The sequence below is a fragment of the Rhipicephalus sanguineus genome, chromosome 2 (genome assembly GCF_013339695.2).
Source record: "Rhipicephalus sanguineus isolate Rsan-2018 chromosome 2, BIME_Rsan_1.4, whole genome shotgun sequence".
In the NCBI taxonomy this organism is placed as follows: Eukaryota; Metazoa; Arthropoda; class Arachnida; order Ixodida; family Ixodidae; genus Rhipicephalus; species Rhipicephalus sanguineus.
This window is the reverse complement of record NC_051177.1, coordinates 73,876,426-73,890,380: the sequence shown is the minus strand read 5'-3', so window position 1 is coordinate 73,890,380 and position 13,955 is coordinate 73,876,426. Positions and strand designations below refer to the sequence as shown.

General features: G+C 47.9%; 1 protein-coding gene across 4 annotated transcripts in view; it reads left to right on the top strand.

Moving 5' to 3' along the window:
• Positions 1–13,955, top strand: part of LOC119381666 (negative elongation factor A) — a 90,979-nt gene that overhangs the window by 44,151 nt on the left and 32,873 nt on the right. The window contains exons 6-7 of one of the 4 annotated variants that reach the window (XM_049412442.1): positions 1,146–1,212; positions 3,956–4,065. The exons of 2 other annotated variants lie outside the window; for them this stretch is intronic. In XM_049412442.1, the coding sequence (XP_049268399.1) occupies positions 1,146–1,212; positions 3,956–4,065 (177 nt within the window). The remainder of the gene's footprint in view (positions 1–1,145; positions 1,213–3,955; positions 4,066–13,955) is intronic. One more of the 4 variants, XM_049412441.1, reaches the window with a different exon arrangement.

Below are 13,955 nucleotides of genomic sequence, written 5' to 3'. Positions count from 1 at the left end.
AGGTGCCGCGCGACTGTCGAAGTTACCGAGCATGTCCGACTATTGGTTGTCCGATTTATCGGTCGGCGACCTGTATTTGAAATCAGAAACACAAATATACATGCTCTGTAGGTTTCAGAAAAATTGATGAAGAATTGAAAAAAAATTAAGAGCGTTTGACACCCTCCTTAAAATTAAAATCGTGTTGTCCACAAACTTTAGTAATCTGTGCCTCAGAAATTTTCGTCCTTTAATAGTATGGGACTATTGTCTGGAAAATGTGGTTCGCATACTGTACACTCCGCCATGGTGGTCTAGTGGTTATGGCGCTTGACTGCTGACCCCGAAGGTCGCGGTATCAAATCCCGGCTGCGGCGGCTGCATTTTCAATGGGAGGCGAAAATGTTCAGGCCCGTGTACTTAGATTTAGGTGCACGTTAAAGAACCCCAGGTGGTCCGAAATTTCCGCAGCCCTCCACTACGGCGTCTCTTGTAATCATATCGTGGTTTTGGGACGTTAAACCCCCAGATGTTATTATTATCCATACTGTACACAATTGTGCGAGGATGTTCTGTGGGTCCGACACAATCTGTGACATAAGCTCTCGCTATTGACTAAGGCACTCCATTCAGAGTTGGCATGAAAACCCAGGTATATTCTCTCATTGCACAGCCTTGTGCACCACGTGATAATTAAGCAAGATTATGTGATAACATCATTTTCACATAGGTCACTCTGTTAGGTATTACAGTGTGGTATGTTCATAAACAGGTTTTGTACAACTCGGAGGTCATGATAAAAGAAGGTAGGCGAGGAAACATGGCACGTAAGACAAAACGAACGCCGAGCAACCTCAGCATTTGAGATTGCTGGTTGTCAGATATGAAAGGCAGGTTGTACCAGGTGCTGTCCATTGCCGACCTTTTTGGCACGAATGGCACGACTTTCGGCACTGATAGGTGGGGGCTAGGGGATGAGATTTTGACACCACCTAGTACTGAATTTGCATTTCATACGAAGTCAGCCCACGTGTTGTACGTAAGCACATTTCTGGAGAAGTTGTGCATATAAATCGAGTGAATGCTGTGCTTTAGTTGCTTCAAAAGCAGTTTGTTGTGATCGATGCAACGTGTTTGAAATTGCAGTGTTATTTCTGTGTGTGCAGTTGCTGGACATCAACGAGCAACCACTTGGTTACGGAAGGGATGCAAAACGTAGGAAGAAGCCCACGGGTAAGTTTGTGCCTGCCCTCTGATCTAAAACAATGATGCAGCGCGTGCGAGCAAGGTTTTTGCTGATGTCTGTTTCCTGAGTAATCGAGATGGGCTTTCAAGTAGGGGTGTGCGTATATTCGAACTTTCGAATATTTTTCTAATAGTGTTTGCTATTCGATTCGATTCACACTGGAATTTTACTATTCGTAGTATGGCATGCCATGTACTTCGACAACAGGTTCCTGCATGGTGCTGCGCACACACTAGAACCCTTGCACAGGCTGCTTGATAAAAACAGCAGCTGGAAGTGACAAAACGAGAAAGCAGAGGCCTTTTATCAAGCTAAGCAGCTGCTGCAGTCATCAACTGTCCTGACCCATTGCAGTGTCCAGAAGCCGTGTTTGCTTCGCCATATGGGCTTGCGGCAGTGTTGAGTTATGTTGATGATAATGGCTATGCCACTATCATCCAATGGGTGCCAGTAGCCTTTGGCAGTGGCAGCAGTGGAGAGGAACTATGCACAGACGGACCGAGAGGCCTTGGCTATAGGCTTTGGCATCAAGAAGTTCCACAAGTTTATCTATGACCGTCATTTTCACATAGTGACTGATCATAAGCCTCTACTGGGATTATTGCACCATGCAAAGCCAATGCCTCAGGTTTTGTCACCAAGGATGTCCCACTGGTCACTAATGTTATCTGTGTATGTCGATGAGTTGGAGTACAGACCCGCACAGCGCCTCAGAAAAGCAGATGCCCTAAGTCGACTACCTGCAGCAGCAGATGTACGCTCAATTGGTGAGAAGCTGGGCAAAGTGCGAATGCTGAAGTCGGCACCAGAAATTGCTTGGGATGCCTACAGGATTGCCCAGTGCGTACGAAGTGACCCGATCTTAGCTAGAATTCAACGTTGGGTGGTCAACGGCTGGCCCTATGGAGAAATTCAGGAAGACTTCAAGCCATTTGTTTGTTGACAGCACGAACTTTCCGAATACCGTGGCTGTCTTCTGTGGGGCAGCAGGCTCGTTATTCTAAACCAAGCAAGAAGTCATGTTCTGGAGTTGCTGCACACTACGCATCCTGGTATCGCGCGCATGAAAGCCTTGGCAAGAAGCACAGTCTGGTGACCAGGAATCGATGGGGACATCGAGCAGAAGGTCCGAGCTTGTCAGCGCTGTCAAGAGACGAGGCCAGAACTGCCATGTGCAAGGTTGCACCCTTGGAGTATGCGAATTCATGGTCTAGGATCCACATTGACTTTGCAGGGCCATTTCAAGGAACTGTTTTCCTTCTAGTATCACATTCCTAATTGTTGGAAGTGCTTCCTTTGAAATCTATGTCATCAATGTCTGTGTGCCGCAAATTGCATGCATTGTTTTCAGTACACGGTGTTCCAGACACCATGGTCTCGGACAATGGAACAGCCTTCTGTTCAGAGGAGTTTGAAGCTTTCATGCGAGACAACCAAGTTAGACATGTCAGAGTGGCACCTTACCACCCATCTTCTAATGGTCAGGTTGAACGCATGGTGCAGGAAACAAAACAAGTCCTAAGACGCATGAGTGGTTGAGACGTGGACACTAAACTCTCGTTTCCTGTTAAGCCAACATGTTCTCCCACACTCGACAACAGGCAAGAGTCCTGCAGAAATGCTGATGGACCGGACACTACACACTGCACTGGACTAACTGCACCCAGACCTGTTGGGGGAGACGAGGGATAAGCAAGAAAAACTGTCACAGAAAGGCAACCGGAAGGTGCAATACTTTGAGTACCAACAGCCTGTATTCATCCGGAATTGCCTTGAAGGCCCAAAGTGGTTGCCTGGTGTTGTGTGCGACATCACTTTACCCTTGTCTTACAAGGTGCGTACCATGGACCGTCATCTTTGGAAGCGTCATGTTGATCAGATAAGGAGCCGAGAATGGAATGAGTACTCTGATAAACCTCCAATTGTGTCACCTAATGAGACATGGCCAAGAGCCATTGCTTCTGGAGCCTCGTGAGCATTCTGAGGAACGAACTTTGCCAACCGAGGGTATTGACACTGCGAAAGAACCAGTAGCCGGTCACCCTCATTGCCTGGCTCAAGCCCGATGGAACCTTCACCACCACCTGTATCACACCTGGTGTAACCCTCCGAACAGTCCGGCCGCCCTCAGCGCACCAGACGACGACCGAGCTACCTCAAGGACTACGTCACCTAGGGGCCGAAGAGTGTTGTCTCAGAGCCTTGTGTGTGGTGTAGGCAACCCTGGTGCATGAGCACGGGCTGCTGGCAACAGTGACTATCCCCCAATGGGCATAACTGTGCCGTACTTACTCAGCATATATGCTATGTACCTTGTAACAGTTGCCAAGTAGCAACTATGTAACTCACTTGATGTACCGCAAGTGAGCGGGCAATAAAGACATAATAGTTTCGTACTCAGTTGTAACGCACAAACAACTTCTAGACTCATTTTAGTGGAAAAAAGGGTGTGCATTAGATTTGATTAAATACAGTATATGTCCTGCATATGTCCTGCCGGTCACATGCTAGTCTGTGCGTGCAGCAATGCACTGATAGGCACTTTTTGGTTTGTTTTGAGATAAAATCAGCTACTTTATTTTGAGTATTTTAGGCTCTTTCAGGTGGTTCTAGTTGAGCGCAGATTGTTGGTTGCAACTGTATTGTGTTTTTTAGCTGAAGGTGCAAGCACAAACCACATACATTGGGGCACATACATTTCCTTTCATTTGTTTTTCTTGCTCTTTGCAGAGGAAATACCAGAGATGCAGAAGAAAGACAAAGAAGCACCGACTACTCCCACAACATCGGCAGCACCTGTGACACCAGACTATGCAGCTGGCCTGCTTTCATCTTCACAGGTGAGAAATGCAAGTTGTGCTCCTTCGGCCCTGCGTGTTCTTCTGTACTGAGAGGATTTTGTAATCGTGCCTAAATACAATTGGTATTATTCAGTTCGTAGTAGGGGGGAAGTTACCCTCTCTAAATGTGTGTGAATCAGTTTTCTTTCATGCTTGTTGATGGAAAGAATATAAATGGTGCTTCTGCTGTAGCCTTTTTTGGCATTGGTGGTCTCACAAGCTGGTTCTGCAAGTGTGGCTTGTTGGCACCGTGCTAATGCCCATCTTCTAGAAGGTATCCGAGCCAAGTGAAGGCCCACAAGCTTCGTTTTGCTGTTGAATAGTAGGGGTGTGCGAATACCGAATAGTAGCTTTCGAATCGAATACCAAATCGAATCAAGAAAAAAATGCCGAATATCGAATGGAATATCGAATATTAAAAATTTTATTTTCACAGGCCTTGACTTTTATGAGTTTTAATACAATATAATTTTATTTGTGGGATGCGGTGGCGAGCATCGGTTTTGATTTGTTTGCTTTACTTGCAAAATGGGGGAAGGGAGAGGCACAGTGGTGTAAATTTCTGTACTATTATATATGTTCTATTTTAAGTTGCCGAACTAGCATGTGATTGTAAAAATGGAGTAGAAATATCAGCTTTCCTTGAATATCTTCGAGCCCCGGTGCCACGAAGCTATAGGAGGGATCGAATTGTCGAGCGGCGATTATATAGCACCACGTAACAGCCACGTGCTTTAAACGTACTAGCGGTTAAAATGTAGCTGCGCCGGGTGCCCGATCGAGTCTCATCGAGCCTAATGTATTCGCTGACTGGCTCATCCTATGCCTACTGGCTAGTGAGAAGTTGTGGGTACTGGGCCCAGTAATGGTTTAGAAATGCTCCTTGGCATCGCAACTGCGTGCTATTGGATGTTCGTGCGAGAGAGGACTTTTTTTCATGCGAAAATTTCGGGGGCACTGCATTTGTTTCTTTATTGGTAGTATCAGCGGCGCGCGTCAGATGCAAACTCATACTCGATGGTTAATGCGTGCTGCGTAGTTATGAGACGCTCCCGTCAGGTAGGTAAGTGCAACCCCGATTATACGACTTGGAGGGGATTATGCAAAACCATCGTGTAATCGAAAAACTAAGAATATGGGCAGTGATGCTAAGTCTTGCCCCCCTCCCCCCCCCAAAACGGGTACAGACTGACTGAATAAGCTCGCGAAATGACCCTGCACTTCACCAGGAAAGGTAGATTACATTATTTTTGAAAATGACACCTAACCGTTTAATTGTAGGAGGTGTGAGTGAATCGTTATTCTCAACATTAAAAAAAAAAAAATCGAATCTAATGCACATCTTTACAAAATGAGTCCGATAATTGGCTGTGCTTAAAAACGAAACCGAAACCGCGTTGGCAACAGCCTCCCATCAGAAGAGTCAGATAGTGTCATCGCCATCATACAATGGCGATGGAGCACGTTTTGTTGCAAGTTTGCGTAGGATGATTCCGTGTGCGACTGAGCTGTGTGCGTCGTATTTGTTCCCTTGTGTTCCCTTGTGAAGTGCAATTGGTGACTATAAACGCTCACGTCAAGGGGAAATTTTTTTGCACGCTCACGATAGTTGTGTCGCGCCATTTTTGCTTGCTCGAGGCCTGTGACTGCGAGTGCCGCAAACAAAGGGAGGAGACCTTCAGTTGCATGTCGACCAGGACAAGTTTCTACAGGCTGAAAGCGTGAAAATATGTGGATCTCGAAGATGAGCTTATCGACTATCTGCAGCTTCTCTATATAGATCGAGCTTGCCTCCTAGGTAACGGCGATAAGATACTCCCGCGATCAAAGCATATCTAGAAGCGATCTTGGAACTATGTTCATCTGATCCAGTTTGCCTGGATCACAGACGAACATGAACTGCCAGGAGAATAAATTCTCCATTCTACGAAGGCTTCTCTACCTGTCTCACTCTCTGTTTCAAGCTTGGGGCGCGAGTGCAAAAGATGGTTTTGGTGTCGAAGAGTTGTCGTATGAAGTGGGGTCGGCGTAAAATTTCGTCGTATGATGTGGGGTCGGCGTAAAATTTCGTCGTATAACCGAGGCTTTTAATACATTATTTTCATGGGGGTTTACCGGGACCAAGCCCATTCGTCATAAAATGCGGGTCGTCCCACTGTTTTATGAAGTTTCGGTATTCGAAAAATCGAATACTAGTAGATATTCGATTCGCGAATCGAACTATTCGCAGAGCTCCTATTCGATTCGTATTCGAATATTCGGGTATTTGCACACCCCTATTGAATAGTGATGTGATGTGCAATGGCACCAAACTGCTCCAAACGACAAATCCTACTACATCCTGCTACATTTTCGCTATTCTGCGCCAAAGCTGCACCAAACATGGTGTTTTCATATTTCAAAAATGAGACCGAGGCGAAACGCCCAAGCATGCGTTCAAAAATTTCAAGTGTTATCTACTGTATATTGCCGATTATAAGTCTATGTTTTTTTCATAAAATGACCTTCCAAAGTTCGGAGTCTACCTATACGCGGATTCGTAAAGTCGACTTATCTGTGGAGTCCGACGAAAGGTCGTCGTCCTCGGATATCCTGCTATTCGATGCATCGATAACATCAGCCGCAGAGGCAGTCGCGGCAACAGCTATCTGCCAACGCGCGCGCGCCGCTTCCGGAGTCGGACATTTTTGTGATCTGCCACTACGATCGCAAAACTATAGCGAAACCACGTGAGGCGAAACTAGGGAGCGCGTTTAAAAATCACCGCCACGCGGCATTAATGCGAACTGCTTGGGAAACACGGTCTTGAAAGCAGCATTTCAAACCTTTGATAAAGGGCGAACAATGCTCTATGAATAAAGAGGAATTTACCTTGCGATGTGCCCTGCAGTTTTGTTTTCATGCAATAGAAACAATTCGTTGACAAACCATCGGCGTCCGTGTGGGCAGGCAACACTTCGCGGGCATGGAGGAAGGAAAAACTAAGGAGAGGCCCTATCGTATCCCAATGCATTGCGAAAAGTGTGGCGGAAGTGACGTCAGATTTATGGGGCAAACAAGCCGATATGGGGCAAACAAAACAGCAGACGCCCCGCGGCGTGCTCTCCGCGGTGGTTCGCTTCTGTTCGGATTTGTAGTCCCGGCGTAAACTTAGCGCGTATTGTGCGGTTCGCACGCAGTAAAATGTTGCAAGCAGACGTTTACCAGGCTGTTCGTGCGTGCCAGGCCCGAGCGCTGCGTGCTGAAATTCTTCGTGGAGCGTTTTTGTGCAACAGTACAGAATACCGGTACGTGCCGTGATCAAAAACATTCAGCCCCTGCATCATCGTGTTCGAACTCACCTAGCAGTGACTTACGCGTTCTGCTGGGCGTTAGGCCTTCCCTTTCTCGTAGCCCGATTTCCCGATCTGTTGCCGGATTAGCGGTTCTTTGTTGACGTAACTTCAAGGGACACTAAAGAGAAACCGGAAGTTGAGCTTCGATGGTAGATTATCTTATTATGATTACAACGGTACCATTGTTACGGCGAGCAGAGCTTTCGTAAGCGAGAAAATAGCGAAAAACCGAAGGACGGGTGCTGACGCCCCTGCGGCTTTCCCGCACTAGGCGCTCGTGACGTAGAAACCCGCGAATGCAGACGGGCTGCGATTGGTCGACAGTGATTTAATGCTGCTAATAGAAACGCCCGATGAAATTTCTCTTAAACGTCCGTAAACAGTACTTCGCCCCTATTTAAGCCGTGCCACTCAAGGAAGTACAAATTTAACGCAAAACAAATAAAGAAAGAAGAAAAAAAACGGCATGGCGCTGCCGCGCTGCGTATGGCCGTGATGGTTTCGGTTTTGCTCCGCGCGTGAGCGTGCGTGCCTCGCGCTCCAGCTACTCTCCCGCATTGGTTTCGTTTAAAATCCCGAAATAACAGACGCCGGTGAGCGCTGACCTGTCGGCCGGAAACCTTTCCCACCGCACTGGACGGAGGCATCGACCCCGGAATTTACCCGGAATGTGCTTGGTACACCTGGTCGAGTGCGGCCTGTCGTCGTGGCGTTTCGCGGAAGCCTGACGGGGCAGTCGCGGACACCCCTTCTGCGCGGCGTCGTGAGCGTGAGACAGAGCCACTGGAAAGGTTCTCACCGCGCCAGGACCTGTCTTCACACGAACAAAACAAGCGTTTTCAGATGCTCGAGACAGTGGCCGTCATGGAAGATCTCCGAAGTGAACGACCCTCCGGACTCGACGCGTACCATGTCGCCGGGTGTCCTCGGAATCAATTCGTCAAGGTGTGGGACTTGTACGTCGTCATTGTGCGGTGCATTTGTGGAACCAATTGGGCACCCCGTCCGTGCTTCCCATCGGATACGTGTTATTCTCTCTGGAGATATCGACTTGAGCACAACCGTTGTGGACGACGGCGCGAGCCAGCTACCTGCTACGATAGCCGCCGGACACCACACCTTACAGGCTCTGAGACCGGAGAACTTGCAGCAAACCGCAAAATGCGTAATGTGTGTAGTGTTGAGGGCTGTATTAACGGTCCACGGCGTCTGATCAAGGGCAGCGGCAGTGTCGACCCGTCTGTGTCTTTCCATGCGGTGCCACGCGATGAGCCCCGTCGTTCGCGATGGCTCAACGCTGTGCCCATGATTCGACGACAGAAGGAGCTAAAGAAACCGGTGGTGTGTTCACTGCACTTCTCGCCATCAGATTATGTTTACAATCCTATGCTCGGGAAGGCTCTCGGCGTGCCCCAAAAGGGACTCCTCACGCGATCAGCTGTGCCGTCCCTATTGGCTCCTTCATTCCCGCCACAGGTGCCCTCGCAGGAGCAAACCAGCGTCTCGGTAAGTGTAGAATCCTAGTTATGATTGCTACCCTAAACGTCTTCGCTTGGCTGACTGGCCGCCTCGCCTTCCGTCGACAACGAGGCTTCGCTCTCCGACGGTGCGGCCAGCGGCCCGCTGTCGTACGCAGGAACGCCTGCCGCGCGAGCTCGAAGGAGCATATCGCGCTCCACTTGGCTTAGGTTGCTGAAATGTAAACCCGCTTCCCTTGCGAGGTCTTCATTGCAAGGTTCAGCGGGTTCAACGTCTGCGCCGACATCCATCGCAGCCATGATCACGGAAAACACGGAAGCGGTCATGAAGCAGCGGAAGCGGCCGCCTACGCATGCGGTGACGTTTCATGGCGCCCTCTGATTCGCTGAGAGCAATGCGGACAGTGACGACACAGCTCCAGCGCCAAATTTCAGGCGAGTGAAATTGAGGAAGAGATATTTGGTCTTTGATTACGAATTTCTCCACTAATAAGTCATCTTTTTGCACCGAACAAAAACCTACACGCATTCTCGAATGCCCATCTTTCGTCCCGTATCAACTTCGTGTTGCTCTTTAGTGTCCCTTTCACGTCGAAAAGAGGACACCGCTGTATTGTATACGCGATCATGCACGTAAAGTTTGTAATTCCAGTGCGCACATAACAACAAGCACGCAGCGAGCGCACACCGCACAATACATACATCACGTAGTCCGATAACAACATAAGTTTATTGCCCTTTCGTTGAACGACACAGCCTCTAAAAACGTACGATGCCTTCGGCGCATGTTATGTACGGCGCGTCAGACGCCAAAAACAAAAGTTCACGTGTGTTCTGAGTTGACACAATGAGTAAGAAGCAACAGAGTGCACATCCGAGAGCTTCGCATGCAAATACCATGCATTAGTGATCAGCAATGAAGCGAACGTGTACGTACACATGAAAAGTGACACTCGGTACTTTTCGCAGTGCACGCGATTTGCACCGGGTATACGCAACCATACTCAACATCTGGGCATTGCGTAGCTTTCCTAAAGAACACACACAAGTAGCAGCATGCGTGAATCGACTGCGCCGCGGCGCCGCTTGCACGGCGAAAAAAAAAGGGCTCGAATCGCGTACGCGCTTGCAAACGACGGAAATCGCGAAATGTTTTGAGGCTCCTTCGCTAGGAGGCGATGTGGGTGTTTGCGATGTGGAGGCTTCACGAATGTGACGTCAGGGCCTCTCCTTATTTTTCCTTCCTCCATGTTCGCGGGGAACTAAACCACATGACCAGTCACATGTGCGCACAAGCGTCTTCGCGTCTTTTTGCACTCACACCTGTTCGCCATTTCTTCATTTCGCTTCGCTTGCGAGCAGTGGTGTGCGTCATTTGCGACGCTGCCAAACGGACGCCAAGATGCCACCGCTACGCCGGCAACAGTTCAGCGCTGCTTTCAAGAGGCAAGCGATCCTCTATGCAGAGTCGGAAAGCAACGTTGAAGCAGGGCGCAAGTTTGATGTGTCGGAAAAGTGCGTGAGGGAATGGAGAAAACAAAGGACCAAGAAGATCTTCGCGTGCGCTGCTACACGCTGTTCCTTTCGCGGACCGAAGTCTGGACGATATTCTGCCATTGAGGAGGCGGTTCAAGATTGGGTTCACGACCACTGGCACCCGTTCTGCCGGCGAGCAGCAGCAGTGGCTCACACGATGGCAATGACCGTGACTGCGTCCTTCTCTCAAGCGACGACGAGTCGTAAGCAATGTTTCACGGGCAAATAAATGTTCCTTTGCATCACTCTCTCTTCTGAAAAACTTATTGGTGAGCTATGGCCACAGCATGAGGCTGTGTTCGGAGTCAACTTTTTTTTTCCCCTAGAAGGGGTTGCAAGTTGGGGGGTCGACTTATAATCTGCAATATACGGTATCCTTCTATCCTCGTGTGCGCACACCACGCTGTAGTGACTGTAACCACATGTAGATTAAGGAAGACATGTGCGCTTGTGCAGTGCTGGTCAGACTACGTAGTTATTACACCATAGACTGTTTATAACGTAAGTAGCCAGAGGAGCGAATATCTGTACTATAACCAAAGCGCCATTTTTCAAAGACTGCACATCTGCAAGATGTGACGAGCAGATCAAGTCGTGGTGAGACTGGGGTGTAAATTCTGATTCACCTAATTTTCAAATATTGAAAGGTTAACGTTTGGGGACCTGCGCAGTGCCAACGAAACAAACGCAGAAAAAAAAAGAGCTATAGCCGAAAGTCGCTGACTAACTTTTCAGAGCTCCTCACTTGTGCGCCGGACTTCCTTTTGGAATGGCAGCTGAATTCCCTCATGCTTTCGATTTCCCAGGAGCATGTCGAAAGCAGTGGCCTCCGCGAACCACCACTTTAGGGTTGCACATTCATACCCTCGTTGTTGTTGACGATGCAAGTCGCCCCTTTCAGAACCAATAAAGTTGTTTTCATCCATCCACCCTTTTCAGAATGTAACGCTGCCAAGCTTTTCGTTGACTCTGCACCAAACCGCACATCCATGGCCGCTACCAATGAGGTGGTTACGCGGTTAGTGCTCGTTAGGCCTTGCTGCAATTTGGCAGCTTAACACGCTGTCACGGGAAGCTGGCCCTAGACAACATGAGATTGGGCGCAAAAGAGATCGCATTCACAAGCTGAACCAAGGGCAGCACGTGTGAAACCAAGTTTAGGTTCGCGGTTGGGAGAACAGCAGCGGCAACTATCCTGCATAAGCCTGCCAAGCTCGCAAGTCTGCCTGCTGGTTGCAAAGGCAAAAGCCCACTTCATAAAGCTTTTCTCCGGCCGATGCACCTCTGCTGAGAAGCGCGATCGCTACCTCGCTTATCTGAGCCGCATTACAGCCGGTCTTTCATCGCGGGGGCTGCATTTTCTTGACCGGACTCACTTGGACTCGAACTCACCAAAATATTACTTACCTGGACTCACTCAGGCTCACGGCTTGGTCTGAGTATAAGTGAGTCAACTCTGAGTTTGACAACCTATGTTCTCAGCTGTACATGCGTGGAATATTATGGAATGCTGCTTTTCCGCCTTATTTAGCTGCTTTTGGTCTTACAAACTCAATTTTTCTACACAGTAGTGAGCCTTTAGCGGCTCCAAAAGCCTTTTTTCCTGCTCTAAAATACGCTTTTGGCCGCTCCAAAAGTCTTTTTTACCTGCTGCAGAATGTGCTTTTGGCTGCTCCAAAAATCTTCTCCAAAATGGCTTCAGCCAATCGCACCACTGTGTTGAATCACTTGGATTTCTGGCACTGTTGGTTTAATCTGATGCCAGCTGCAAGAATGTACAGTACAGTGGAATAATGAAGTTCAAGTAGGGTGCAAAAATATGTTCATCGTACCCAATACAGTCGAGTTTACATGTAGCAGTCACGCAGAATATGAACTTCTTATGGCGAGTGAAACCGATGCGACTGTTAAGATATGCATTATATACATGGCACAAAATCACGTAAAATGAACGTGCTCGAGCCCAGCTAATCGGTGACGTTGAATAGTTGGCCAGGGACCATGGTATGCAAACTCACTGCTGCTTTGTGATGCGAGTCGAGATAACAGCGACCTGACATCTCTGTACGTATTGCAGTCATTGTCAAATTTTTCGGACTCCCTAGGTTTTCCTGGCTTTGAGGTCACTTCTGGATGCGCGTTGCTCGCATCCGAGGGCTGTTACCTAGACATGCTCAATCTACACGGAGTAGCTTCAGTTAGTCGACAAGCTCATTTTCAAGAAACAGATATTTTCACGTTTTTGGCCTGTGCAAACCTCTCCTGGCCGACATGTAGCTAAAGATCTACCTTTGCTTGCGGCACCCGCAGTCACAGGCCTCGAGCACGCAAAAGGATGCAACGCACCTATCTTCATTGTACAAAATAACTTTTCCTTGGCGTAAGCGTTTTCCTTGATGCCCGTATTGTATGATGGTGTTGCGGTCCCCTCAAAGTCATATAATCGGGGTTCCACTGTATGTGAATGCACACAAGAAAACTCCATGGTTGTGAGCCCATCATAAAGGCCGAACAAGTGAGAAACTTCCAGTAACCCGTCATCTTTTCGCCACCGAGATGCAGTCAGTTTTCTCGATTCTCAAGAAAGAAAACGCACAGGCACTGTAGCATCACTCGTACATGTAAGCATTGTTTGTATATCTTGTGCCCTCCTCCTGTGGCCAATAAATGTCCTAGCATGGGACAAATGTCCAAGCATGGCTGCCATTTGGGAGATTAGAAATCAGAATGACATCAGTTTTTGCGAGCACAACAAACAAACCTCTTGGGAGACAAAGCCAAACTTATCGCAGCATTCCTGCTCACATGTGGATGTGCGAGCGATAGTTCATGTGCTTGCCTAAACTACCTTTGAGCACAAGACAAAGGTCCGTGGTGTAGGAGAAACTTCCTTGTATCCCCACAGGGTGGCAGCACTTGCTGGGCAAAAAGAGTGAAGAATTGGCCTATTTCTCAATTCTCAAGCATACAGGCAGCACCATAAACACGTGTTCGACTATTTGGGGCTTGCTTAGGATGCCATATGTTTATGTCATTGACCCTCAAATGGTTGAGCTTAAATGGCAGCTGATCATTGGGGATTATATTGGCAAATGAAGTAACCAACCTTGATTTTATTTTTGTTTTTGTTCAGTTTGATAACTACAGATTCTTTTAGTCATGCCTCTAGATTACACTTGCTGGTTTGCATTATGCCTTAAACACTACAACCCGTCCAGTATGACCTTTACAGTTTTGGTCAAGTTGTCTGTGGCTTTGGTCTGTTACAGCATGTTCTGTTTTTTAACTATCATTTTTGTAACAGTACGGAGGTCTGTATTTTTCCAGTGTAAGTATTTCTTTCACCTTTACGTGTTAGTGTGAGTAACCTATTTATATTTCAATGAAGTCTTAGCTTGTCACTGTTTCTCGCCGCAAGGTCAGCGAATAGACTTCCTGCTGCTTGAGTTCTGTGCATGTGTGTTCCTATTATTGTACCCAACTGTTTGGTGCAACAGTGTACCCAATAGTTGTTCCCAGCTAGTGTACCCACTTATTGCTG